The following is a 27,903-nucleotide window of genomic DNA, read 5'->3' as shown; positions in this document are numbered from 1 at the left end:
AGCCATTATGAGGGAGCACCAGCGCGGCAGCAGAAGCCTGCAGGGAAGCAGGAAAAGGGCCCGCTAGCGGAAAAGGTGCATGTGCACATCAAGAGAGGCCGTGGACACTGGAGAAAGGGTAGAAGAGAGCCAGGCCGGCCAGTCTGCATGGGCCGCCTGCCCGTGGCCTCCTCTCAGACCAGGCCTTCTGCTTTGTCTTGAGTCTCCATTCAGTTATCTTTTACTCCAACATTTTATTTTGAAAATTTTAAACTTACACTAAAGTTGAAAGAATAGAATGACAAACGCCCCAGCATCCTTTACCTAGATTAATCAGTTCTGAAGATTTTGCCATACGTGCTTTATTTTCTCTCTAACCATCTATTTACAAATTGATTTCCTAAACCATTTCAAAATCAACTGCCAACAACATGACCTTCCATCCCTCAATACTTCAGTATGTTTCTTCTAAGAACGAGGACTATCTCCTACATAATAATGCTAATATCACTCTAAATAACATGTAATATTATTTAATATGTAGTCCAATTCTATTTCTCCAACTGTCCTCAAAATGTCCTCTACAGTTGTTTTTAAATACAGATTTCAATCATGATCGTACATTGTTATTTAGTGGTCACATCTCTTTGGTCTCCTTTAATCTACAACACTCCTCCTCCTGCATTTTATCTTTTGTGACCTTGACATTTTTAAGGGTATAAAACAATACAAATCGAGGCATAGTAAAATCTGAAACTTTGCACAGATGAAGAGATTCAAGAAATCAATGAAAGTTATTGATGCCAAAGCCACTGGAAATGAGGCTCTTGCAGGCATAAAAAGCTGTTTCAAAGAGTGAATACTTGGAGATCATTAAGAGAGGCCCTTAAGAAAGCTGGGAGCCCTTAAATCTTTTTTTAAAAACTCCCAATAGCTGCTATCCTTAACCCCTCTATTTCAGCCTTCCTGGCCATTTTATCAGCCATTCTTTTCTAACACCTCCTGTTAGGATGGAGATTGCCAATCCGTAACTCAATCACCTATTAGCAACAGTAGTGAGAAATGTGATGGGAAAAGACATGGGAGGGAGTGACGACTGAGAGTGAAGGCAGGAGCGTGCAACAGCACACCGCCACCTGTGAGGCCTTAGAAAGTCAAGAAATGGCTCCGATTCTCAGTGTGATCCCTTATCTGTAAAATGCTGACAATAACACCTATCTCGAACTTCACTGTACAACTACAGGAGCGAACAGCTGGCACACTGTGCATCCTCAATCACCATCATCCTTGATTATTCTGAGTCTCACTGGAGATTGCTCTAATTCTTGTTTTCCTCCATATTTCTTCTATTCCTTTTTGACTCCACACAAGCAAACTGAGTGTCCGAGCCAGACCTCGATCTAATTTAACAGCAAGATTACTTTTCAGTTTGATTTGATTTGTTAAGATCTTCAGGCACTCAAAAACTATCTATTTAACAATTCTTTTATTCTCAATCTAGATATCTATCTCATATTTCATCACCCTAATCAAGGGAACCTGGAGATTTCTAATCAGATTCAAGAAAGTTTATAGAATACTGATCCTCCCACCTCTTTAAAAGGACCAAAAAATAAGCAAAAAGATTTCTAACTAATAAAGACAAAAAAGAACCACATAAAGGTTAAAAAGCATAACTTTTTCTTTAAGTCTAAATGCAAAATCTAGAGAGGGTAGGGCCAGTAATCAATATAATACTCTCTCAACTAAGCAAAAGTGGAGAGAACAGGTAAAAAGCTCCAGAGAAAAAGAAATGGATGCAGAGAGCCTCTGTCCCACCTTTCTTCTCTGCGCCCTCGGAAACGTGGGTCCTCAGGATCCCGGGAGAATCGTTCATCACCAGGTCTGCGGCCTTCCCATGCCCCTGGAGGGCCCCGGGCTGCTCCCCGGCCATCCCCCTCGCTGAATTCCCTGTGATCAGGAGGAAACGGAGGCCCAGGGCCCCCACGCCTCCACTTCTCTTCTTGTGGTAAAGGTCCTCCTCGCCCCTCAAATTCACGCAATCGGTGGCCAAAGCGCTTGTCAGGGTGGAAGTCATCTGGTCTGCTGAAGTCGTCAGGGAAGTCGGGGTGAGGGCCGCGCCTATCAGGGGGACCCCTGCAGTCCTGGCCACCCCGGAAAGGGCCCCTCTCTGGACCATGCTCAGGGCCACTGCTCTGCTCATGCCGCCTCTCGGACATTGGGCCCATGTGATGGTTTGGAGGGCCACGTGAGTCACCTAAAGAAAACAAAACTGATGTCACCATGTGTTCCAGGAGTCCTGCCAACATAGCCTAATTTTCAGCATCTTAAAGTTTCAGAATGCATTCTTTCATTTAGAATGTTTTCTCTCCGTGGTCCTCGGCATACTTAGGAGCAAATATCCCCAAGGTATCATATAATGGAAAGAACACAGGTTTTGGTGTGCAGATTTTAACTTCCTCACTGACTTGCTAAACAACATGACCTAGGTCAAAGTGCTAATCTCACATGAGATTACCAACTATTGGCTGCTCTGAGGATTAATCTAGAAAACATAAGAGAGCCTCAAGGGCAAGAGAATGAGCTACCCTTCCCTACCCCATTCTTTCATGATTTCCTTGGCCCACCTGCTCCATACGCTTGGTGGAAACAAGAGAAAATTCACGCTGCAGGCCAGAAGCCAAGCAGGGGAAGTCACCTCTGCACTGGTAAGGACTTTACAGGTCACGGCCACCATCCGTGATGCCGCTCTTTAACCCTTTAACCCTTAGGTCATTTAACTTGACTCATTAACTCACACTTTGATTCTTAACAAAATTCCTGTAGGGTACATGGAATCACAGGCCTCTCTAACAACTGCTAGGTGACAAAACAGCCTTGCTGTACTTCAGTTTCAGGGTTTAGACGAACACTTTCTGCCCCTTTCTGTGAATGATATCGTCATCTATAATATCATCACCACTCTTTGTAGACAGTGCTTGAAAACTAAAGATTTTTAAAAATATTTTAATATATGTAATATATTCAGAGTACTAAATAAAAATGGAAAGAGGCCAGTTAAATTTGTGGTGGCTAACTTAGTTCACCTCCTAACTTTAAAGGGATTTGTTTTCCTGGCTACTTAACTATTGCAGCCATTGTAAATGTATACCTATTTTCTGTCAACATACAATTTAAATCAAACATTTTTAAAAAGTAGGTAGCAAAGGGACACTCTTGCTTATAAAACTAAGTTTTCAAAATGAAATTCTTCCACTTGCCCCACTCATGCCTTTTACTGCGTTTCCCTGGCAATAAAGATGAACTTCCTTTCCTGGTATCACAGTCAGCCCTAATTCTTATCCTCCCAATGTCCTTCCTCTTTCACTTTTGTCCATTTCTCTTGGCCATTTCAATCCCTCCTCACCATTCAACATGTATAAAAAGCCTGGAAATTTCAATAGAAAAATACACCGTTAGAAGGATTCTCTTTCACTTCTTCCTGTCCCTTCTGCATCCTCCTCTTTCCTTCACTAAACTAGCCTCCCTGCGGAGGAAAGCGCCTTCTAAATTGCCTCTCTGTTCAGTCACTTGCAAATAGCCTATATGGGTTTCCTTCTGGTAGGCAGGCCTCTCATTTCTCAGTGTCTTCCTGCAGCTAGTGGCATTTTTTCTGACTTTATGTTGCTTGAACTTAATGTGATCTCACATCAGACACAGCAGACCTTTTGACCTGAGGAAGCTGAACACATTCCAGTTGGACTTACCTATGAATAACAATCCTCCCATTACCTCTATCTGTTTAAAAGTACCCTGGCTCCTCCAAGGAAAGAAACCCACCACTACAAATTAGAAGGGATGTGGCCACCGGTGATGGGGCGGCAGCGCTGGTTAATCCAGTAGGGGATGGCAGGGCCACTTTCTCGGCTCTCCCTTCTCCCTTTGGTCCCTGGGAGGAGAAAGAGAGGAGGAAGAAAGAGAAAGAAAGAGAAAGAGGTAAAGAGAAAAGGGGAAGAGCAAGGAGGAGAGGGAAGTAGGTGGAGACAGACATAGGGTAGGGGAGAGGAAGAGAGGCAGGCTCTCAGTTTGTTGATGGATGTACCTTGTGGGTAATAAACTTTTTTTTTCTTAGGGTCCCCAAATTCCAAAGATTGCTTCTTGATGCCTTCTTTCTCTTTTTCCCGGTTGGCTACCACCTTCCATAGGATGGGACTAAAATAAACATTCTCCTAACTCCTTTCTCTCTCCTTTCCTACTTCTAATAACTCTCATAAATTCAAGACTAAGCTTTCAATTCCCAAAGTCCTAGGGCCATAAATGCTACCAAGGACTTTTCTTAATCCGATGAAACAGAGGCGAGAAAACTAACATGTACCACATAGGGCGGTGGGCTTAGCCAATTAACAGGAGTGAAGTTCTTTGAAGTGCAATCCCCACAGCACTCGTGGTTCTTTGGTTTGTGTCCTCTCTATGAAAGAGTTCACCGAATTTAACACTCCACCTCCTAACCTCCCTCCATGGATACTCCCTCACAGTCCTGTCCTCTACCCTCCATCCGACAGCGTGCCCGCCCACTGTACTCCTGCTCCAATTCTTCCTGCAGGTGTGTGAGAGCTTGACCCCTCCGCAGAACAAGGGACTCTGCTCCGGGGGTGCTCTCTTTCAACTCTTGGGATGAACTCCACTTCCAAACAGCCTCCCATCTAAATGCTGACACTTCTCTCTGTGCTTTCCAGGACATCAACAACCTGAGCATGACACACTGACACAGCTGTACAGTGCTTCTTCTTTTCAAATGATGCAGAACAATGTACCCAGCTAAAGAATTCAATATATGACACAATTTGAGGGGAGATGGGGATGATATTAAAAATATCGTTTAAAATCACTGAATTCTTTATCCCATCAAAAAATTTAAACTGAAACAGTTCAGCTCTCAGGTGTGCTAAACACATGCACTTGCATTCACTGAGCACAGGAACCACTTCCATTCCCAACAGATGGACAAGGCCGGCCCAGGCCCAGGCCCTGCTGCTAGGGGTCGTCCAAGTCATTCCACCGCCAGCTTCTGGTAGTGAGGAGCTTATTTCCTCTGGGCAGCATTTTTGGCTAACTAAAGCAAATCTATGAAAACAACATAAGACAAAGCTATGACCTGAAATGACTGTGCTCTTCATTTTTCCTAGAGGTTCAAATGACCGTTCTATCAATTACTTACCAATAAAACTTTTAGTGTAAGATTTATCCAAAGATGGAAGAATACAATCTCTTATTCAGCCGAGCAAGTATTTACCTTTGTTAGGGCCAGGTCCTTGTCCAGGGTTAAGAGGGGGGATGCGACCTTGTGCTCCCTGCTGCCCTAGGCCTGGTATCAGGGGTGGGGGGCCTGCGTTCTGTCCTTCCTGAAAAGACGTTTTTAAAGCGGGGGTGTGAAATCATAGGCTTGTGCTTCATGAATAGCAATTTTATTATAATGTGACAAGATAAAAACACTAGGTTGCCCCAAAGCCTCCAGCAGTAAATATATAGCTAGTGACAGTACAGCAAAATTGTCCTTCAACTGGGGGAAAGACGATACTCCTCTTACCATAACAAAAGGAAACGGTTATAGTTTAAACCTGCTAACAGATTTTATTTAAATATAGATCTTTACTTGCAATGCCAAGCAAGATCCTCAATGGAAAGTCAGAGATCATAAGACAATAGTGACACACTCTGCACAGAGGAGGAACTTGTGGCAAAAGTAAAGACCTGGAAATCTGCCAGGATAGGCCAACTCTGCTCTTGCATCCATGACTCCTTCCCAGCTATAGAAAATAATCAATCGTCTCAAGAGGTTAGGGCCGGCATGAAAAGGCGGGAGTGGGAGAAGAAGGAAGGAGGTCCTGATGAGAAAGATGTTCACACTGGCGTTCTCCTTTCACTTCCCCTTATGTCTACTTCCTAATGTCCCGCCTTCAGCACCCTACTGCTCATTCCCAGCTAAGTCACCTGGGACTGTTGGATTCATTAGGTTCTTGCAGTTTCTGTCTGATAAAACCTGCTGCTCTGTTCCTCTTATCGCCTTGCTCTAGAATCCCAGAGCTCAACCCCAGCTTGTCCCCAGTCCTAATATTCTGAATTTTTATCTAGCATGTCTAAATTCTAATCCCCCACACTATCCAATGACCTTGCATCAGGTCTCTTGACAAACAAACAAATAAATAAATAAACAAATATCTATCTAGTCGTTCCTTCATATAAAAAATGCATTTAGTGACTGGACCTACTATGAGAACAGCAGTTTCAAAACCATCAATAGCAAAATTGCTTTCACATTCCAAACCAGCCACACGAAAGAGCAGCCTTGAGAGGAGGTTTAGCACTGCAGTTATAAATGGCCAGCATTAACTCAATACCAGTAATTTCTACACTTCTTTGTTGCCTGTCCCTTTTACCCAAGGACAGCTCTTATCAGCATCTTTCATGCTACTACTTTGACACCTGAAAGCAATTTCACTAAATTAAACCAATTAAAACAACTGGTTTAAGTAACATGGTCAAAATGAAGAAAGTCAGTTTTCAGCATATAAAAAATATCAGCAAATATCTTCATTAGGCAGCTTTTGTGAATTGAAATGCCCTGTATTGTATCCAACCTTCATACTCATTCTACCAATATTTCTATGGGTCAATTAAATCTTTAGAGCCAGTACACTATTCATATGTAAAATCTTTTACTACATGATACAATAAAAACTCTTACTGAATTGTCCCAGAAACTTAGGCCTGTCTTCTTGAATCTGACATGTTTATAATTTCAATCATAATGTGGTATAGCTACGTATAAGTTCATTAAGATTTTATCCTCCAAAATGAAAACCATTAATTCACTGCCATAAGGTCAGGTAAGTAAATATTATAAACACACACAAATGCACTCTGTATTAATAAAATACATAGTAGTTCAAGTTTTAGGGCAATGCAGGATGGCAAACCCCATTTGGTAAACCTGAGACTTATGAAACTCATCCTAAATTCCGAAAAGTGCCCAAGAAATTCTGGAAATAAACTCAAATTCCATCACATTCTTCAATGCTGTGACATTTCTAAGTTCTAGAAGGTCTTCTGAAGAGTTCATATACAATCTACGTATTTAGCTAGTAAATTCAATGGTCATCTTCACAATGCAGATCCTCAGAGACGTTTGAAAAAACAAAACCGACTGTGTCTTCTGCGCACAGTACCTGCAGCAGGCTCTCTTCTGAGTGAAGGAGCACCTGTGCGCGAAGACCAGGAGTCAGCGTTATTAGCTCACTCATGGACTCACTTTTGGTCCGTTAACTGACTTCAGGGACACAAACTCAGTTGTTCATACCCAGATAATGCTTCCCAACTACGAAATTCAGAAAAACATAAAAACCACAGCATCAAACAGTGCTAAATCCATTCATTCTTGTGTAGTCATTTTGTAATTCATCCCAAGCAACCTGAACTCTCCTCATACCACCTCTCAAGCATAAGGTCAGCGAATGGGTAGTAAAACTTGGCTGACCGGAACAGAATCCTCAAAAAAAAGTCAAGATGATTTCTACAGAAATGCTGCCTGTAAAAATTTTTATATGTGAGCTGGAAAGAACTTGAACAGAATTTCATCCAAAGGGTCACCATTTGAGAACCTGCAGTCTGGACTCAGAGATCCCTGATAGCACTCACTGAAATGAAAACACTGAGATCATGGCCCACAGTACACTCGGGAGTTAACTGCCCCATACTGTCGTAAACAGGGGGCCGGAGGCAGATGGGAGGTGGCTCAGTCGCTGGCAGGCCCATGGAAGACCAGACTGCGAGGTAAGGACCCAGAAAAGGTAGTGCGGCATGCTTCTTCCTTAGGGCCACGGCTCTTTTGGAGCCCTGGGACAATTATGAACTGTATTCAATTAATCTTTTGAGTCGATCTTTTCTGGAAGAACCTCTATTAGAAAAACGTAGGTTGAGAAGTAAAGATTCAGAATGCGACATGTTTAATGGTCTATTTAATTATTCTTATTTCCTTCTTTAGCCATGATGCTATTCTTAAGCCACTAACACTACTTGAGAGACGTTTCTACCAGCTGTGACTGCTTTTCACAGTATTTGCAAGTGCCGCCTCAGTGCAGAGCGTATTTTCCCAATGTATTGTAATGCCTACAAGTTGGAAATATATAATACCTGATTGAAGGGGGCCCGGGGCCCATCACCTAGCAGAGCTGTTTTCTGCTGCTGGAATGATATTGGCCCTTGAGATGGATGTGGCCCTCTTGCCGGGTTCTGCTGTCCCTGAGGTCCAGGGGGCCCTTGCATGCCACCCTGGGGTGGAGGTCCCAAAGAGCCCTGGGGCGGCCCCTGCTGACCTTGTGAGCCTGGAGGCCCTCGCAATTCCTGGGGAGGGCCCAGCATTGATCCTTGGGGTGGAGGCCCCTGCATGCCTCTCATTTCCTGAGGGCCGTGTCCCAGTAGTCCACTTGGAGGGTGAGGTCCTCTCATCTCTTGAGGCGGGTGGCCCATCATCATCCCTTGGGGAGCAGGACCCTGATTCTCTCGGGGGCCTGGAGGACCCTGCATTCCTCTTGGATTCAATCCCATCAGAGGTCCCTGAGACACAGGACCTTGGATCCCTTGAGACCCTGGCCCGCCTTGTATCCCATGAGGATGAGGAGGTCCTTGCATTCCTCTGGGACCAGGTGGTCCCTGCATACCTTGAGTACCAGGAGGCCCCTGAGGGCCCATGTGACCCTGGGGACCAGGTGGGCCTTGGGGGCCTATGTGACCTTGTGGGCCAGGTGGACCCTGAGGACCCATATGACCTTGAGGACCAGAATTACCCTGTGGTCCTGGTGGTCCTTGAGGTCCCAAAGGGCCATGAGGTCCAGGATGCCTTTGCAATCCTTGGGGCCCATGCAAGTCCTGAGGCCTCGGCAACCCCTGGGGTGGGCCCTGGGGCCCTTGTGGTCCCATGAATCCTTGTGGCCCCCCACCTCCCTGATGCAGTGGAGGACCTTGTGGTCCCATTTGACCCTGGGGTCCAGGGGGTCTAAACTGTCCCTGTGGACCTGGAGGCCCCATTTGAGCCATGTTCATTGGCATCTGCTGAGATGGATGGGGCTGTTGAAAACCTTGAGGAATCTGAGACATTGGACCTTGTCCTGGAAAGGGCTGGGGTCCGAGGAGAGGGGTGCCAGATGAAGGAGGAGGCTGAATTTGCTCAGCCTGTTTCTGTGCAAGTCTTTCAATTTTAAGTTGCTGGAAAGAAAGAAAAAGTATACCAATACATATGTCAGAGCCTTTGAAGATGAGAATATTGCTATCACTTTTTTTGTTGGGGGAGTCTTAAAACCTCTTAACACCCTAATAGTAACTAGAGTCCATTTAACATTCAGATATGCTGAGAGCACGCAGGCTTCCAGACTCACTCCGGACTGCTGCTTTTTAGGTACTGGGAAACAGCAGTCAGGATTATTTATATTCATCTTGATCAGGGAAAGCTCAGTAATTTTCCAGTATTTTATTATTCTTGGTAGCTGTCAAAAGTAAGAAAAATAGGAACAAACCACCTGCTCTAGAACTGACAGAAAACGAAAAATTCTTTTATCTGTGGATAAATAAGTGAATCCAAATTAAAACTATGTTGGCTTCGTCTTTTCTATTAAAAATATCTATTTAACTTAGGACTACTCACTGCTTGACTGACCTGGTTTTAAAAGTCTAAGAAACAGGATTCTTTTAGAAACTAGCTTCCTCACGTTGCATTAAGAAACAGTGGTGCTCATCAGACCCATCTAAGAGTCATTTCCTTCCTCCTTAAGATCATTATCAATAAAAAATGCTATCACTACGTTCTGACATCATCTCAAATCCCCCTAAAGAACTTCACACACCTCCAGAAGCTGTGGGTTAGTATACTGTAATGTAGCCATTTCTTGTTCAATTTCTGCTTGTGTTTTTTTCTTCTCTTCCAATTTAATATCCTCTTTTCTGTCATTCAGCACCTCATTTGGGGCAGGAATTGGAACTTTATTTTGCATCCAAGCCTTGGGAAAGAAGAGAATATTAAAACATACCTTAAGTGTGTAAACTAAAATGACAGAATAAGAAAACCATTCTATAACGTCATTGGTTCATTCAAACCTGCTGAATATAAGTCGGCTCACCTGGTGTACCATCTTTATTTCTCATGCTAACTCTTAGTGACACAGGAGTGGAGGTAGGCAAGCACAGTACTGGGTAGAAATTACCAAGTCAACAGAAACTGTAAGATCTTGCATGTTATTAGGAATGCAAAGCTTGCCTGCCTCTTTAGAAGAGCATATGCACTTTGTATTGAGGGGACAAATAAAGCAGAAGATAGAAACAATACAGAAGAGAGTCAACATACTCTCCCTGCTCCAAGCCTCTTTTTCCTCCCTCTTTTGATGGCTTGGATAATACAAAGGTGAGAATTAAAGAAGATCTAGGGAAGATTCATGACAAACAGCAAAGCATTAGATAGGAACTATGTCTAAGAATGCCTGAAATATGTGAAGAATACTCCAAGAAGAGTCTATCGTAAAGAAATACCTTCAACTGATGATATAATCCAAGGGAAACATACTGGTGAACTTCAATTAGACTCATCAAGCACAAAGTCCCGGTGCATAAGGAAGTGGGGCCGCTTTTAGTTACTCACCTGCTGGAACTGAGCAGGAATAGGTTTTGCATAAGGAACTTTCTTCTGAGGTACTTTTTTCTGATCCTTTTGCATCACCTCCTCCATTCCCCAATCTAAACCTGGAATTGTCATTTCAATTTCATTTGATTCATCTTTCCCTGTAACCATAAAGAGTAATAGTTAACCAAGGAAACGAAAGAAACTGGCTACTTGATCAATGAACACATTTTTGGAAGAAAAGATTTTAAACATTATGCAGTTTCTATCACTTTTATCAACATTTCTCAACATAAATCATTTTGGCATTTTCAAAATAATTTAATACCATGAAGATAAGAAACAGGTCTACGAAAGTTTTATAAAAATAAAATTTATAGGTACAACTTCTCTTACCCATCTGCTCTTGTTCCATAGCTAATTTTAGTTGTTCCGGTATTCCCATCCCTGGAATTACTGCAAGGCTATTAGGTTCAAGGTCATCTATAAATAGGAATACATCCATTGTCAATAGATTTTACAAATGTAGTGGCCCAATAAAATTTACACTTTATAAACATGAAACATATTGCTGATGATTTATAAATCAATAAACTATAAAACTAAAATTAGTTTCGTATAATTTTCTTCATACCTAACATTTTTACAACAGAATATCAGATTTCAAAGAAGGATAAATGTGCAAGAGCCTCACCATATTCTACTCCATCTTCAGACATTCCAGGTAACAGGTTTAGATTATATCGATCTCGCATTTTATCACCTGGTCGGTTTCGGGTCCAGAATTTGCTGTCAAAGTAAAAGTAATTAGAGGCGGTGGGAGCATGGTTTCAGTGTTTATCTGGGCACTCAACCGTAGTAAGCAGTCCCCTGGTAAACATAACAAAGTTTTACAATGCCTTTCTTCTAAAAATTTTAAATGTTGAAAGATTTTTTTTAATCAGAAACAAAATAAAATTCAAATAATGAAGCCATATTCAGTACCCAACCTCCTTCTCGTAATACATGTATTTGCAAACCACTACAAAAATGTCCCCCCCCGAAAAAGCTCCTAAGCATAAGGTGGAATAAATTAATACATCAATCTATCAATAAAAATTATGCATATTTATTTCTGCTACTCCATGAATACAGTAATTCCTTGTTCCTTTTGATATAAATCTTACCTAGTGTGGTCATTTGAGCCTGAGCAGAGAATATGTCCAAGAGGATGCCAAGCCAGACTCCAGATCATTCCTTCATGGGCCATCTCCATTCCACCCACCTCCTTCTCTACCCTGTAATAGCACCGCAGACAGAAGTCATTTTTTCACAAAAGTTAACAAAACAAAAAAAGACATATTCTTTTAGTGTAACACAAAGCTACCAAAGCCTGTTACTTTGGATCTGGTCAATTACACATGTTTCGGGGGTACTGATTTGTCATCAGTAATATATTCTTTTACCCGAAGAGCACTTCAGAGGGGAAATGCTTCAAGAATGATTTCATCAACAAGAACCAAGGAAATCTGTTTTATTCTCCCTTAAGGATTCCACATCCAAAACTAGAGGCGCTACGTTCTCTGTTCTAAGCTGGGTTTATAAAATTGAAAACTGCAGGAAGTCTCTAATACAGGACATATGAACACTCAGAAAAAATACAAAACTTTATCATGTTTTACACTTTCAGGTGCTCTCTTCATAAAATACACAACTTCTTTACATAATACGTGTTACATACCCAACATGCCAGAATAACAAAGAGCCATCAGAACCCCCACTGGCAAAAAGTCCTTCATGAACAGGATGCCAGGCCACAGCTGAAAAACAAAAACATGGGGAAACGCAAAATTATTCTTATTATCTCAGAACACTACCCGTAAGAGAACAAGAAGCATATCAAGCCACTGACCTGTGGCCTCTTTCTTATGACCTCGGAAGACTTGAAGCTCTTCTTTCAGGTTTCGTATATCGAAAAGTTTACAAAGATGGTCACGTGATGCTGTGAGTAGCCAATTGCCATTGAGATTTAATTTCACTTCCATTACTGTGTTTTTATGGGCATGACTAGGAATAAAGTATCAAGAAAATAATCTGTCAGAATTCAAAACAAGTATAAATCAATATGGCCATTTTCGTTGGAAAGCACATAGGTCAAGATGGCAAGAGGTTTGGCCTAGAAGCAATAAAGCACGTAACATCACGGGACCACAGTTTAAAAGTACAGTTGAAAGAAATAGGTCACTGAAAGAAATAATGCCCGTTATCTAAGCGTAGCTTTCACTAACCAGTTAAAATAGCAGCAGAGCTTCAACTGGAGGAAAAGTTTATCTGTAAGGCAGAGGAAGCACTTGAACACATACAGTTATACTCAATAAAGCTCATTAAATGTAAAAAATTCAATGAAGCTCTTCTCATTAAGATGAAGCATAAAAATGATAAAAAAGGGCACAGGCTAGCTTGAGGGTTAATTTGAACTAAAGACATCATAATGAGCCAAGGCATGCTATTTGGTTTGGCCTTTGGAGCTGTGCAACAAGGCAGCCTTGCTCCAACCAGCTCACTCTGGATATGGCTCACTTGCCTATCAGAAGGACCATGATACAGCTGCTTGGTGAAAAAAAAATTAACATTCACATAACTATAAATGTTTACAGATAATTCAAAGAGAAAATTTTATTATGTGGCTGCATCATAAATAAGCACTTCAGACACAAAATAAGAACTGATTCAAAAATTGAGGAAAAACTTCTCTATAAAGAGATGTAGGGAGATGCAGAAAGTTAGGCTATATCTAATAACTGGTACATATATCAACTCCATACAGTGCCAAAATGTGTTATGATGAGGAGAGACAGTAAGCTAGAATAGTAATAACCACCTCTTCCTCATCATCCTTCCCACCCCGACCCCCAACCCCTGTGACACCCAAATTCAATTTAAGTATATGCGGGAGAACAAAAACCAAACCTTATTTCATTAGGAATTTAGAAAGAAATCATATTTAACTAAGAAGAAGTCTACAGACACATGTCCATGTGTTGTCTGCACTACTTTTTCAGGAATACAGAAGAGGAGAGAAAGCTAAAAGTTCAAGAATCCAGGCAACTTTATTCCCCTTTGTTTAGGACCAAGGTGGAGCTCCTATCACTTACAGTGTTGCAAGACTCTGCCCAGTCTTGGGATCCCAGAACTTGATCGGCTGTTGACTATCTTTACTTCCTGAAACAACTAACCCTTTTGTTGGATGCCAGTCTACACATTTCACATCAGCACCATGCCCTGTAGGAAACAAGTTAAGATAAAAACCTAATCAGTCATACACATTTAAAGCAGGACCTCATTCTAATTCAAACCAAAGCAGAGAAACTTACTCAACATTTTGATCCTAGTGTTTAGTCATCTTAAACTTTTTAAAAAGACTCTACTCTTTTTATCTGGAAGACTTTTGGATATAGCAACCTCTCCTTCTATGCCAGGATGCACAAGAGCCATTACTCTTCTCTTGGAACTAAGCCCATCTTTTCGCTTACTTGCTGGAAGGCCAATCAAGGCTTTTTGGAAGCTACACATCTTAAGCCCCCACATATAAAGCTTTACAAACTTTCCACGCTGTACCTGGATTATCCTCAGCACGAGGCACAATTCCTGCCACTCACTTTAGTTTTCCCACTATGCAGTAGTCCTTACAAGGCTACAGATCAAAAGTCCTAAATTCAGGTTCAGACATCACCACTTTCTACACGTGACTAGGAAAAATGTATTCCATCTTTCTGATAATAAAAGCTATGCTGCTGAGAGCTTATATATGTTAGGCAGTGTATTGAGCACTTATAAGCACCACCTCTTTAAATCCTCACAAAAGCCTGAGGAAAGTATTGTCATTATCTCCATTTTACAAGTAAAGAAATAGAAGGACTGGAGGGGTTAAATAACATGGCCTAGATTCCAAAGCTAGTCAACAAGAAGGAGCTGGAATCTGAACCTGGTCTACAGGATTCCACAGAGTTCTCTTAACCACTGTGCTAAAGCATGAGGTCACTTCACAAATGTAACAGATTAGCTGTTACTAAAAATCACAAAAGCAAAAATCAGAATGTATAAAACTGAAAGAAATTAGTATGATTTTTGAAAAACTGAGTGCTGTACAAAAAGACCCTCAAGAGTATTTTTTATAGCAAATGCACTAAGAAAGCAAGTGAGGAGTGAGGTAAAGAGCATTTGGAATAGCTCCTTCTCTAACCTGGATCAAATCCAACTTCTATGAATTTGGGAGTGGGAAAGAGGAAGGCTATAGAAGAATAAGAAAAAAGGGAAGTACAAAAAAAGAGATGGTTCTAGAGGCATTGAAAAGTGAATTTGCACCAACTCAGAAGGGGAGTAATGCCCACCTCAAATAGGCAAGAACTTATGGAAAGACAATATTCCATGCTGGCAAGGAAATACCAGCCATCTGGAGAAGAGTTTGGCACTGTGTATCAAAAGCATGAAAAAAAAGCGCATATCCTACAACCCAACAATCCCATGTCTCAGAATTTATCAGAAGGAAAAAAGGGATCTCCAAAAAAATTTGTTTACAAGAATGTTTACAGATTTAGTTACTTTTAAATGTCCTTGAATAGGAAATAAATATATTACAAAATAAATTACAGTATGGTATATGTGCTCAAGGGAATATGATGCACCTACTGTAAATGATCCTATAGATAATAACATAATTAGAATATTCATACTAAGTTTACTTAAAAAAAAAACACCAGTACAGCATTCCTAATGCCATCACTGTAAAAGGCAAACAAATTAACAGCATGAGTTACAGTGTGTGCACATCTGTATATGGAAGACAGGCAAAAAGTCTAGACACCAAACTGTTAACAGACATAACGTTAAGCTGAGTGGTGGTACAAAGGTGACTCATTTCTCTGTGAGTTTTCTGTTTTTATATTCTCTACAATGAACAGACAATATTTTGTAACTGGGATGTGAAGGTGGGAAAGAGGAAGGGAGGTTTTGTTGTTGCTTTGATTTTTTATTAAAAAAAAAAAGAACTGAGAATAGAAAAACTGAATAGAAATACAACTCAGTCCCCCAGTCCCTTGCTCGCCTTAAGAACTTTTAACGTTATTAATGATTTGATCCTAAAAAGACATGACCAGGGAATTTAAAACTTTATGGGCCACTATCACCTAAAATTAAATATTATGTATAGTTATGTATGTATTTTAACCAAATTTGAGTGGAAAATGCGTGAGAATGCACTTTTAAGACATGATGCACTAAGCAAAAAAGTGCACGTTCTCAGCAACCATCTCTACCTTCACCTTCTCTGGGACAGTTTTATTACATAAAGTAGATCTGTTTAGTTTAAAGAAGTATAAGCAAAACCAAAGGAACAACAAAATATATTTTAGCTGCTTTAATTTTGTTTTCTAAAGTTTTCTAAAATGTATTTAAGTAGAATTCAAGAAAGTGAGGAATCCCATCCACCCTTTTCTGTTAAATGAATTTACCCGTAGCCATATAAGTCACTAACATAAATCAAACTGATGGGTACTGATTCTTGGATATTATTTTATTGGTCACTGTCCTTAATGATAAAAATAATACCATGAGTAAACACACACACTTCTTATGTATGGTAATATTCGAAGCAAAGTATGTACACTGACTCTTCACTTTACATATGAAGATTACAAAGCACAGCCAGGTTAAATAGCTTGCCCACAATCACAGTTGAAATATGGCAGAGCAGACATCTGAATGCAAGGAGCTGGCCCCTGAGCCAGTGCTCTTAATGCCTATTTCTATACTGCTTTGATAGATGTGAAAAAGTCAGTCTAAGAGTCACAGGAGGAAAAGAAAACAAAAATATGTGCCATCCGGTCTGCTTCTATGTGCATAAAGACTCACTGAAGGATGGCACAGAGCACACAGCAAACTGTGAGAGGAGGGGACCATCCAAGCCTTTACAACATTTACTTGTATTATATACTTTTAAAAAATTAAATACAAATAAATAAAATAATCTAAGAAAATATGTGCAAAAAACTATGCCACATGAGAACATTTGTGGCTTAAAAAGAGACACATACACACACATATACAGAGCACATACATACATTTGCTGAAAAATGCATAAAATGAGGGGCTGGTCCCATGGCCTAGTGGTTAAGCTTGGCGCAGTCCACTTCGGCAGCCTGGGTTCAGTTCCCAGGCGCAGACCTACACCACTGGTCAGCAGCCATGCTGTGGTGGTGACCCACACACAAAATAGAGGAAGACTGGCACAGATGTTAGTTGAGGGTGAATCTTCCTCAACAACAACAAAATTTTAAAAATGCATAAAATGTGTCTGAAACAATACGCCAAAATATGATAACTGCCTCCAAGAAGGGGAACTGGGTAGCAGGGGAACAAGGGTAAGGAAACTTCACTGTATATGGTTTGGTTGTTTGTAAACACTGAAACGTGGGAATGATTTACTGAGAAAACATTCAATTAAAAAAATTTAATTTACTCAACAGTGAATTGATTACCTCTGGAAAGTGGGTATGAAATCATTACAAGTAGCATATATCATTTCTATAATTTTTTGCAAATGAAAAAGAGGAAAAATAAATAGATTAAGCTGACAGAAGTAAATTGATATGCAACTGCTTCCTTCTTCAGGGAAAAAAAGAGTTCCTAGATTCCCAATGAAGTAATAAGAACTATCTGTGGTTTTTTTTTTTTTAATTTACATGGTTTGGGTATATTTTGGTGTGTGTGAGGAAGACTGGCCCTGAGCTAACATTTGTTGCCAACCTTACTTTCTTTTTTTTTCCTCTCCCCAAAGCCTGATCACATAGTTGTGTATCCTAGTTGTAAGTCCTTCTAGTTCTTCTATGTGGGATGCTGCCACAGCATGGCCTGATGAGTAGTGTGTAGGTCTGCACCCAGGATCCAAACTGGCAAGCCTCTGGCCGCTGAAGCAGAGCATGACAACTTAACCACTACGCCACTAGGCTGGCCCCACAAAAACTATTTCAAATTATAAAATTCTACATTCTTATGTCAATGTAGATACATTTAGACCCAGGAGAACCAGATAATAAAAATTTATTCTAAGAAAGTGAAAGATTTTTTTTAACTTTTACATTTAAAAAATGGTGTTCATAATAGTGAAAAAGTGTAAATACATTCTAGAAGCTGAATGATTAAATGAACTTCGCCACAGCCAAAAAACAGAAGAAACACACAACTATCTAAAATGAAGATTCTGGAAACGAAGAAAAATGCTCATGAAACAAAGTGAACCTTTAAAATGAAAACAAAGGGGCCAGCCCCAATGGCCTAGTGTTTAAGTTTAGTGTGCTCTGCTTCAGCAGCCCAGGTTCAGTTCATGGGCACAGACCTACACCACTCTGTTAGCGGCCATGCTGTGCTGGCAGCCCACACACTAAAAAATAGAGGAAGATTGGCACAGATGTTAGCTGAGGGTAAATCTTCCTCAGCAAAATAAATAAATAAATGGCAAGCAAAATAATGCATACACAAACTGTATATATGCTATGAGAATGATTATAAAATGTGCATGTATAATTACAAAAATGTAGATATGGATAAAGAGGAAATGAAAATTATATTGGGAGAGTGGAACAAAGGTAAAGTTTTCCTATTCACATTTCCTCTAATGTTATATTGTGGTTTTAACCATAAATAACATGCATTAGATTTTTTATGTGTGTGAACTTGTTGATATGTTTTTTAAACGAGAAGTAAAAAAGACACTGACTGCAAGTTACTTTGCTAGGTTAATATTTTCTATCAAATTAGCAAAAGTTAAATCTAGTGACACACAGTGTTAGTAAGAGAATAACAGGCACTCTCATCTATAAAGGTAAATTAGTACAACTTTTGGGGGGTGCCATTTGGCCACGTCTAACAAAATGTTAAACACTCACAGCCTTTAATTCTGTAATTCCTCTGCTGGGAATTTACCCTATGTCTGTGACTGTAAAAGCACACCAAGACTTATGGAAAAAGGTATTTCTTGCACCTTGTATGAATTGCAAGACCAGAAACAACCTAAATATGAATCAATGAGGGGTTATTTATGAAATCAAGGTATATCCATATAATGGAATACAATACAGCTGTGAAAACTGAGGCAGAAAGAGGGAACTTTTGGGGATGACAGAAACGTTACGTATCTTGATTATGGTGTATCTATTTGTCAAAACTCATAGAAGTGGACACCTAAAAATGGTGAATGTTACCATATGTAACTTATACCTCAATAAGGCTGACTTTTAAAATATATTAGAAGAAAAATAAAGTATAATTTAGTCCTATTCGTACAAAAGAAAACTTGCGGCCAGCCTAGTAGCATACTGGTTAAGTTCGCAGGATCCAATTCAGCAGCCCAGGTTTGGATCCCGGACATGGACCTACACACTGCTCATCAAGCCATGCTGTGGCAGTGTCCCACATACAAAACAGATGAAGACTGGCACAGACGTTAGCTCAGCAACAATCTTCCTCAAGGAAAAAGAGTGAGACTGGCAATAGATGTTAGTTCAGGGACAATCTTCCTCACCAAAAAAAAGAAAGGAAGAAAGGAAATTTAAGCTGGTACTAAGTTTTTTAAGGAGAAAACATGCTATGAGAATAAAAAGGCATTTACTCTTCTGTACTACTTGAAGTTTCTAACATGTGCTTTTATAACTTTATTTAATGGCAACTGTCTTTGGTTTCCCTCTATTCAAAACTGAATGGAACAACTGATATCTATTAGTGCCTTCATTTGCCAATACAGCACTAACCAGTGCCTGTGGTCCCAGGAAAATATGCTTCAGAGCCTCAGTGGGGATGCGTGTTTTCACTGACAGGTCTTGGACTCGGTATGGCTGTCTTAAGTTTCAAGGATATTATGGGTCTTGTGAGCCGGCATGTCATACATAAACACTTAATCTTATATAAATTATTATCTCACAGAAAAATGATTGAGTCCCAAAGACACGCATTTATCGATTTCAACCATTAACCCTAAAGAATGCCTCTACAGTAATTTTCATCATTTCAAAGATCCAGATTATCAGGATGGAATCCTTCAAAGTTCTTTGTGATCCCCAAACATGGAGATTCCAAGAATGTAGTATTTGCAACGCTTAAGCAAGTACAGACTTAATGGAAACTTTATTCAAGTCACAACTGTTTTTATGGCCTAGCAACCTAGATATTTTAGTACTAAAAACATCTTGCTAATGGCTCAAGATTTCAGGACTAAAAACTTCCGGCCAATGAAAGATCAAGTATTTTTAAAACTGGTATTTAATGAAACTTTTCAGAATCAAGCTTGTAAAAAGTATGAAGATAAAACTCTCACCACCACCAAAGCTACTCCAGATACTACAAAGCGTAACACAGGAACAAGGTGTAGCCCCACAGGGGACGGACCAGAGTCTATAGGTGGACAGTAGTAAACACACACAGTCCTTGGCAGGGGAGGGACCAGAGTCTATAGGTGGATTGCAGTAAACACACACAGTCCTCGGCAGGGGAGGGACCTGAGTCCATATGTGGACTGCAGTAAACACACACAGTCCTCGGCAGGGGAGGGACCTGAGTCCATACGTGGACTGCAGTAAACACACACAGTCCTCGGCAGGGGAGGGACCAGAGTCTGTAGGTGGATTGCAGTAAACACACACAGTCCTCAGCAGGGGACGGACCAGAGTCTACAGGTGGATTGCAGTAAACACACACAGTCCTCAGCAGGATGGCAGAGCTTCAAAGGAAGCCAGCAACACAGGCACATGGGTACCAAGTAAAGGCTCCAAGATCCCTGGGAAAGGTCACAGTATTTTATCTGTACTTGACTTCAATTAGAAATGGAGGATATGCTCCAAGATTTCAATATCAGGACTTGGAGTTGCAATTAACAAGTCCTAAAATTAAGAGATTCCAGTTGCAAATCATTATATAAAGAACAAGATAGTCATAATAAATCTGTGTGGAATCCCTGATAGAAGAGATAAAAAATATTTTCATCATCACAAAAAGTCCTAATGGACAACACTGATTTAGACTATAATTAGCCATTTTAAAGAAAGTCATATTTTTTTTCACTATCTCAGTTATACAATGAACACCACCACAAAAATTATCAACTGAGACTAGAGCTCAGAAGACCTGCAACTTATCCAGTCCTATAATTTTTATGTAAGAGAACAGTGAGGCCTACAAGGGTTAAGCCAGTGGCTAGAGACGGCCCAGATTTTCTTCTTCCCGTTCCAATCTTCCCTTCACCTCACTAAATATAACACCCAGATGAAGTGACAGAACAGCTCCTTTTGTTTTGTTTCATTTAACAGTCAACTGTCACTGTCTCAAACATAACTGAGGTTGTAGAAGACAAACTTGTGTACGCCTTTCCATCTCTCAGAACCACACAAGAAAAGAATTTAGAGATAAAATCTAAAAATAAATAAGTAAGAATCACATCTTTCAATTATCTGAGAAGTAATCAGATTGATTCTGAGGACCAGGGTCTTGCTAAGAATGAAGGAATGTGGCAACCATGACCTAACTCCATCCAAAGAAATTCCAAATTAATCTAACCATACCAGCTTACTTTTAGAGGTTGAGCCTTGAGGGCAACGAATTTTGCATCATTTCTTAGCTAGCTAAACATTCTCTCAGGGTCCTAGCTAAAGGAATAGTGACAGAATTAGCATCTCTTCGAGACATGGGGCATTGCTTTGTGGATTAACCTGTGTGTGACACACTAGAATTGTTTAATATTATTTCATAATAATGATTTGCAAAGAGCAACCATTAATTTTATGTTAGAATTTATACTGAAAGGAGGCAAACAATTTTACTTATTGCACTTGATCATTCTTCCACACATTCATTTATGTGCTCTTTCACTCATTCATTAATTCAAAATAAGTGTGTACAATAGCCACATTTATTGGGCTCCTATTATGGGTGCTCAATCTATAAAATATGTGATTACCAAATAAAATGAGGATTGAACACTAAGGAAGTATTTGCAGAATCACACAATCCAGTTACAATACCTTTCAAGAAAGCTAATACTTAGAATAAAAGTCTTCTGAATAAAGATTGAAGTGAAGCCAACAAAACAACAAATGCAGGTGTTTTAGAGACCTTTCTCCATAAAATAAAAACAGAAAAGTCTCTTTTTAAAAAAATGTTACATAACTATACCTGAAATAGCAAGGTAAAAAATGCAAAAAGATTTTTCCTAAATAATAATCAAATGTTTAATGTTTTTTTTTTTTTAAAGAGATCCTAGAAATACAACGCAGGGACTCCTTAATAAACCCTTAAATTCTAAGAATAACAGGATAGATGGTTGAGTCTTTAGATACTTGGTGAATACTTCTAAACTTACTTTTGTAGAAAGTGGACCCTTCCTGTTTATTACTTCCTATTTCAGAACCATAAGGTGTACTGCAGTGAAGGCTAGAAGCCATAAAGGAATGAGGTCTGTTTTCAGACTCTTCCCTCATAGGAGGCGGTTCCCTGGCCTCTGTGAAGTGGATGTCAACTTTGTGCCCCTGCGCATCTTCTGAGAACCTCATCTCTTCTCCACAGCCTCACCAGATCCTAAAGGACCTGTTGCCCCACACAGGTCAACAGCCCTGCCTTAAGACAATGCATATGACCCCAAGGCTCGGTGAACAGTGTGAAAACCAATATATAGTTTTATTTGAAGATCAGAAATAGTGTTCATTTTCCCATTTTATTTTTCCTGGATCAGACCATTATATGAACAAATCTTAAGAAAAAGTTCTTTTATACATAACTTATAAAAAGTGCCAAGATTTTCTAATACAGGAAGAAAAAAAGCAAACATAATTCAAGTACCACCTTGTACAACATGAACAGTTGAAGAACCGTTATTCAAGAAAATGTGTCAAACATTAACAACAAACTCAGGCTACTTCCAGCTGTAAGAACATAAAATATAACAGATCAGTGTAAGGCAAACGTAATGTGTAGCCACAGTCCATAGCCAGAGACTTCAACAGATCAGTGGACTCAAGAATTTAAAAAATTAAGGAGCATAAGTAACTTGTACGCTGGTCAATGAATATGCAATTAACATTTTACTTTCCGTTTTGCAAAACGATTTTAAACTTGATCCAACAGGCAACATCAACTGGAAGTGATTACTATTAGTATCTTTGTGATCTAAATCTAGAAAGTGACATTAGTAAAAACCTGTAAGATTTAATGGAAAGTCAGTTCTGGAAAGAGTATACCTCTAAGGCAGTGCTTCCACGAAGCGTGTTCCAAGCAACAGTGCACAGAATCAGGGGTGAAGGGGTTCTGTGGTCAAAACAGTTGGACAATGCTGAATTTTAAAAACTGGCAAGTTTCCTTCCAGGTCTGACCACCCTCAGTGCATTCAATATATGTTACAAATCTATAGTTAAGAATTTGACCAAGAGTCTTTCATCTCAGAGCACTTCCAACTGCCTCTGAAGACCAATGTGGGAAATTCTGAAATGCTAGCTTATTACATTATCTGGCAATGATGAACCTAAATTCAGGTAAGCAGACGCCTCTTGGGAAGTAGTGGAAGGGCACTGGGGAAGTGCATGTAAAGGGAACTTTAACCATATATGTAACATGTACTTCTTTTTAAAAATTCAGAAATAAGTATGGCAAAAGGTAAGGATTTGACAGAACTCAGTGATAGCACAAAAGTGTTTATCAGGTTATAAAAAATTGTGAAATGTATGGTGTCAGAATAGCACCCAATATACAAACATAAAAACTCAAATGGAATAAAGAGGTAGATATGTCACAAATTTGCCAACTTGCTACTTAACTCACATTTAATTTGCATAGGCAAGTAAAACGGTTTCTATTTATTTGTACCATGTATTTTACACAGAAGATCAACAAAGGCTGACCTAAAAAAACCGTCAAGTAGGTTAAAAATTGAAATTAAGCATACATTTCATAAGATTAATGCCATGTAACTACCTCTGACATCCAAGTGAAAAAATTTTTATGAATATATGACTAAAATATAATTTCAGAGTCCAAAAAACATACAAGTATATTTGCTAAAACTTACGTGTCAGACTGCTGGTAAATGTATACAATAATGTGGGAGAAAAGCATAATTCTCATTTGATTCAAGTTTAAAAAAACGTATTCAGAAAAATCTTGAGGATTATGAGAGGGAGAAAAACAATGAAATGATTGATATAAGAGGAAAAATCTACCTCCACCCCCCCCACAAAATGTTGCCTAAAAGTATATAGAATGTGTGTCAATCCCCTATATTCTTCAGTTACAATAATCACACAGAAGCAACTTTGCAGCATGTTTTGTGCCAAACAGCAATTTCCCCTTTGTTGGCTTTTTTAAAACTTTAAAGTATTCAAAAAATACAAGGCTATTTTGGAGAATATTCACCAAAGAAGCTTAAAGAGAAGAAATGCAATAACCAAATATTCTTTCAACCTCATTGCTATTGTACTGTCCCAACTGCCGGATGTTAACGACCAGTATTATAAAGCACGTCAGCCTTTTGCCTGAGATGGTAGACACGTGGTGTCCCACATACAATGCAGAGACCAGCAGCAAAGTCCTTTACAAAAAAGGGTGCACTGGTGTGTGTGTGTGTAATTAGATAGTCAAAGGTTCTCTAGTAATCATTTCTGCACACATTCATAATCTGATAGTAATATACAGATGGTATAATATTCTTTTAAAGGGTCAAGAAAAGAAGCACATAGTCATTACTTGAAAAATTAGAAAGAAAATGTAAAAAGCAAAAAAACCTTTAAAAGAATGATGGGAGTCTGGCAATAGCAAGACTACCAGAAAGAGCAGTGCCTATGCGATACTAATAAGAGTTATTATTGGTCAACAGTGAAGAGAAGCCATGACCGAAACCCCTAATAAAGAAGAAAAAGCAGAACCAAAACGGAAAACAAGACACATTTTAAATATTTTAGGGCACTTCTAGGGTAACCCTTCCTTCTAAAAACAAGGTAAAAAAGTAAACTGCTTCACCCTCAGTTGGCCAGACTAAGGACACTGTTTTTTAAAGTTGAAAGTTTAGATACACAAAGGCAACAAATAATTCTGGCCAGGGTAGAAGTATAAGTAATTAACCCCATGGGAATCATGGCCATTGCACACCAGAAACTGTACTTGGAATCTCTGAGCTTTGTCATCATCTTCTTGGGTATATCTGCACACTTTTGGTCAATGTGGCTCCCTATATAATCCTGTCCCACTACTACTACTCACCTCTTCGAAGGAAGGCAGGCAAACAATGGCAGACTTACATAAATTTACCTGTCTTGGGACAAGGAGGTTATGTGAACCCCCAAATACCGCTGGGGGCGGATGGCTACCACACAATCCCCAACAGACAGTGTAATTTCTAGCTATTATAAGAACTTTTTCTATAAATGAATAATCTGAGATGGCATTACACTCAAAATGGATCTTGATAATTATCTCCATTTCTGTTTCAAAGCAGAAATAAGATAACTGAGAAAACCTCAACCTGAAGCTGGCTATATTATAGTATCTAGTTTCCATCATACTAAAAACACAATCCAATAAAATAAATATCCATTAGTCCATAGTGACATAAATACATAATTGAATAAATAAATAAGAGGAGAAGAGTTGAATCTCTCATGCATGGAAATTCCAAACAACTTCTGTACTTATTCCACCCTCAAGGATGTGGACCTTTAACTCCCCACCCTTTAAGTGTGGGCTGTGCTTCATGACTTCCTTCCAAAGAGTACAGTATGAAAAGCAGGAAGGAGTAGCCTCACACTGGAGGGCTCTGACAAACATCTGCCTCAACCTGGCGTTCAAGGTCAACACCAAGTCGTGTTGATACTATGTACCCCTGCTCTCATGTGATGAAAATGGCACTTTACCTCTGTGATATTCCTCCCCAAATCCCATATAACCAAAACCAATCAGGAGAAAAATCCCAATTGAGGAACATTCCACAAACTACCATAAAACTTCTCATCAAAACACTGGCTGCAAGAAGGCAGTGGAACAAAATCTTGACAGTGCTAAAGTGGGGGGAAACTCTGAATCTAGAATCCTCTATCCAGCCAAAGCCTCATTATAAACCTAAGCATGAAATGAAGATACACAATAAATTTTTTAAATTTTGTCCACAGATCTCAGAAAGTAAAAAATATTTACCATTCTAGAAATGTGGAGATCAAGTAATGCTTATTAGGAAATGTTAAAATCCAAACAAGTTCAAATTAAACCTAACTTACTATAAAGAATACCAGTATTTCCTTATGGAGGTGTTTAAAATCTGCCATCTTCTTGTACTTTATTGACTAATGAATGAATGAATGAATGAATAATGAAAAGCCCAGAGAGCAAAACTACATCTATACATACTGCACTAAAAACCAAAACTGTGTTCTTAGAGAAAACAAAGTTTTACTCTGCCCTCCTCTCTGAGCATCATTGAGTGAATCATAAAAATTCTCATTTCCATCTACAATCTACTATACTTTCCTCCCAGAGGAAGAAATAACCAAGATGAAATTAGCTTTGTCCAATAGGAGCACAGGTACAATGTCAAAACAGTTTTATTTGAAATCAAGGAAAGGATATGTTTAATATAATTTAACTCATGTAAGTACTATGTTTAGTGCTCATATGCTATACAATGGTTAATGGTAAAAATTTTGGAGTATAGCTGATGTTTAAATCTCAGATGTGACTTACTAGTTATGGCCGTATGTAATTTATTTAACTCTTGCTAAGCCTTAATATTTTCATGTGTAAAATGGAGATTACTCAATTATTGGGTTGTTTCAGGAATTAAAGGAAACATATGAAGCACTTAGCATCATGCCTAGCACACATTTTGAACAGTCAATAAATAAAAGCTCTCCTTTTAATCCAATCTCTGCCCTGAAAAAGCTTACCATGGGGATAGATAGTTCCACACAGTTAGTTATCCAGCAAGAGCCATTACTACTATGAACAGAGTATGGGAAAGCAGAAAATGGCTCAGTTTCATAGTACTTCCCCAAAGTGAGACTTCTTAAGACTTTGCTAACTTCAGTTTTCAAATGACCCCTGAGAAAAGAACATTAAGTTCACTAAGTACCAACATCCAACCCAAGTATTAGACTTGATCTAATGCCATTTCTCCCTCAGAAGTGGAAAACCTAAACTGGGAGCCATCATTGACTTTAGTACTTAGACTACGTTTTAGGTAACCAATAAAGACAGATAATACTTTGGATGTAACTACTGATTCCACTAGACTAAAATGTGGTCCTCAATAGTGAGATAATACCAATCACTTCCTTTCGTATTTATGGAGTAAATGTTTGATGATTTCTCTATACATTTTCTCCATTTTTAAAAAATATTAAATCATTTCTAGGGGGGAAAAACCTACAGGAAAAATATTAGGTTTACCTCGAGTGTCTTTCAGTTATTTTAATTGATCACTTACCTCTAAATCTCCCAACACCATGGATTACCTTAAGCTTCAAATACATGATTAAAAACTTAAATATATAGTATTTCTTAAGAAATGGAGAAATAATAGAAGTAGGAAGAATACGAGAAGGGAAGTAAAGGGAAATTGTTTCAACGTCACTAATGTGAAAAGGGAATTATGTCTCGGAGTAAATCATGATTTTAGGACTAAGTAAAATGATGTATGCAAGCCCCTTCCTAAATTACTTTCAAAGGTTTACAGTAGATGCACTTATTTCCCAAGACGGATACCGACCCCACATTTTATGAAAATTTTACAACACTTCAACCCGAATGTGGGCATTCTCCAAAAACAGAGGGACTCACACTGAAGAATAAACCAGAGCAGAGAATAATAAGCCCCCCCATATACAAAAGGCTGTTAGGGCTCCATGACAGCTCATGCCCACGGCTGTGATGCTGTAAAGAGAGTAACTGCAGAACTCTCCACAGAGCAACTTGTCGCAGCCCTTCCTGACTTCCCATTTACATGGAACAGCTGCCATCAGCTAAGGCAGGACAACTGCTTTCTAAATGACAAAAAAAAGCTACGTCTGGGAAGAAACCCCAGAACAAGATTTAAGGCTGGAGAGGAAAGCAGCACAAAGCTTCTGGCAATGCCATACTACAACCCTGAAGGAAGGAAAGGAGAAGGGAGGAGAGAGAGAAAAAAGGGAGAAGGGAGACAAGATGGGAGCGGGAAGGAGGGGAGGGGAAGGAGAGAGAAGGGAAGACAGTTCCACCCAAGAGTGAAAAGAACCTATGCATTCCAC

The 27,903-nt window shown here is 39.4% G+C and overlaps 1 protein-coding gene across 8 annotated transcripts in view; it reads right to left on the bottom strand.

Moving 5' to 3' along the window:
- Positions 1-27,903, bottom strand: part of WDR33 (WD repeat domain 33) — a 96,305-nt gene that overhangs the window by 5,155 nt on the left and 63,247 nt on the right. For 2 of the 8 annotated variants that reach the window (XM_001504935.7, XM_023622640.2), the window contains 11 exons: positions 13,756-13,882; positions 12,513-12,667; positions 12,342-12,420; positions 11,788-11,898; positions 11,316-11,410; positions 11,018-11,104; positions 10,643-10,782; positions 9,855-10,007; positions 8,149-9,219; positions 5,252-5,360; positions 1,798-2,236 (listed from right to left, as the gene is read on the bottom strand). In XM_001504935.7, the coding sequence (XP_001504985.1) occupies positions 1,798-2,236; positions 5,252-5,360; positions 8,149-9,219; positions 9,855-10,007; positions 10,643-10,782; positions 11,018-11,104; positions 11,316-11,410; positions 11,788-11,898; positions 12,342-12,420; positions 12,513-12,667; positions 13,756-13,882 (2,566 nt within the window). Of the gene's footprint in view, positions 1-1,797; positions 2,237-3,798; positions 3,908-5,251; positions 5,361-8,148; positions 9,220-9,854; positions 10,008-10,642; positions 10,783-11,017; positions 11,105-11,315; positions 11,411-11,787; positions 11,899-12,341; positions 12,421-12,512; positions 12,668-13,755; positions 13,883-27,903 lie in introns of all 8 variants that reach the window. The other 6 variants (XM_014732364.3, XM_070242249.1, XR_011428654.1 and 3 more) reach the window with 5 other exon arrangements.

This window comes from Equus caballus, chromosome 18 (assembly GCF_041296265.1).
Source record: "Equus caballus isolate H_3958 breed thoroughbred chromosome 18, TB-T2T, whole genome shotgun sequence".
Classification (NCBI taxonomy): Eukaryota; Metazoa; Chordata; class Mammalia; order Perissodactyla; family Equidae; genus Equus; species Equus caballus.
Note: the sequence above shows the minus strand (reverse complement) of the source record. Positions and strands in the feature narration are given on the sequence as shown.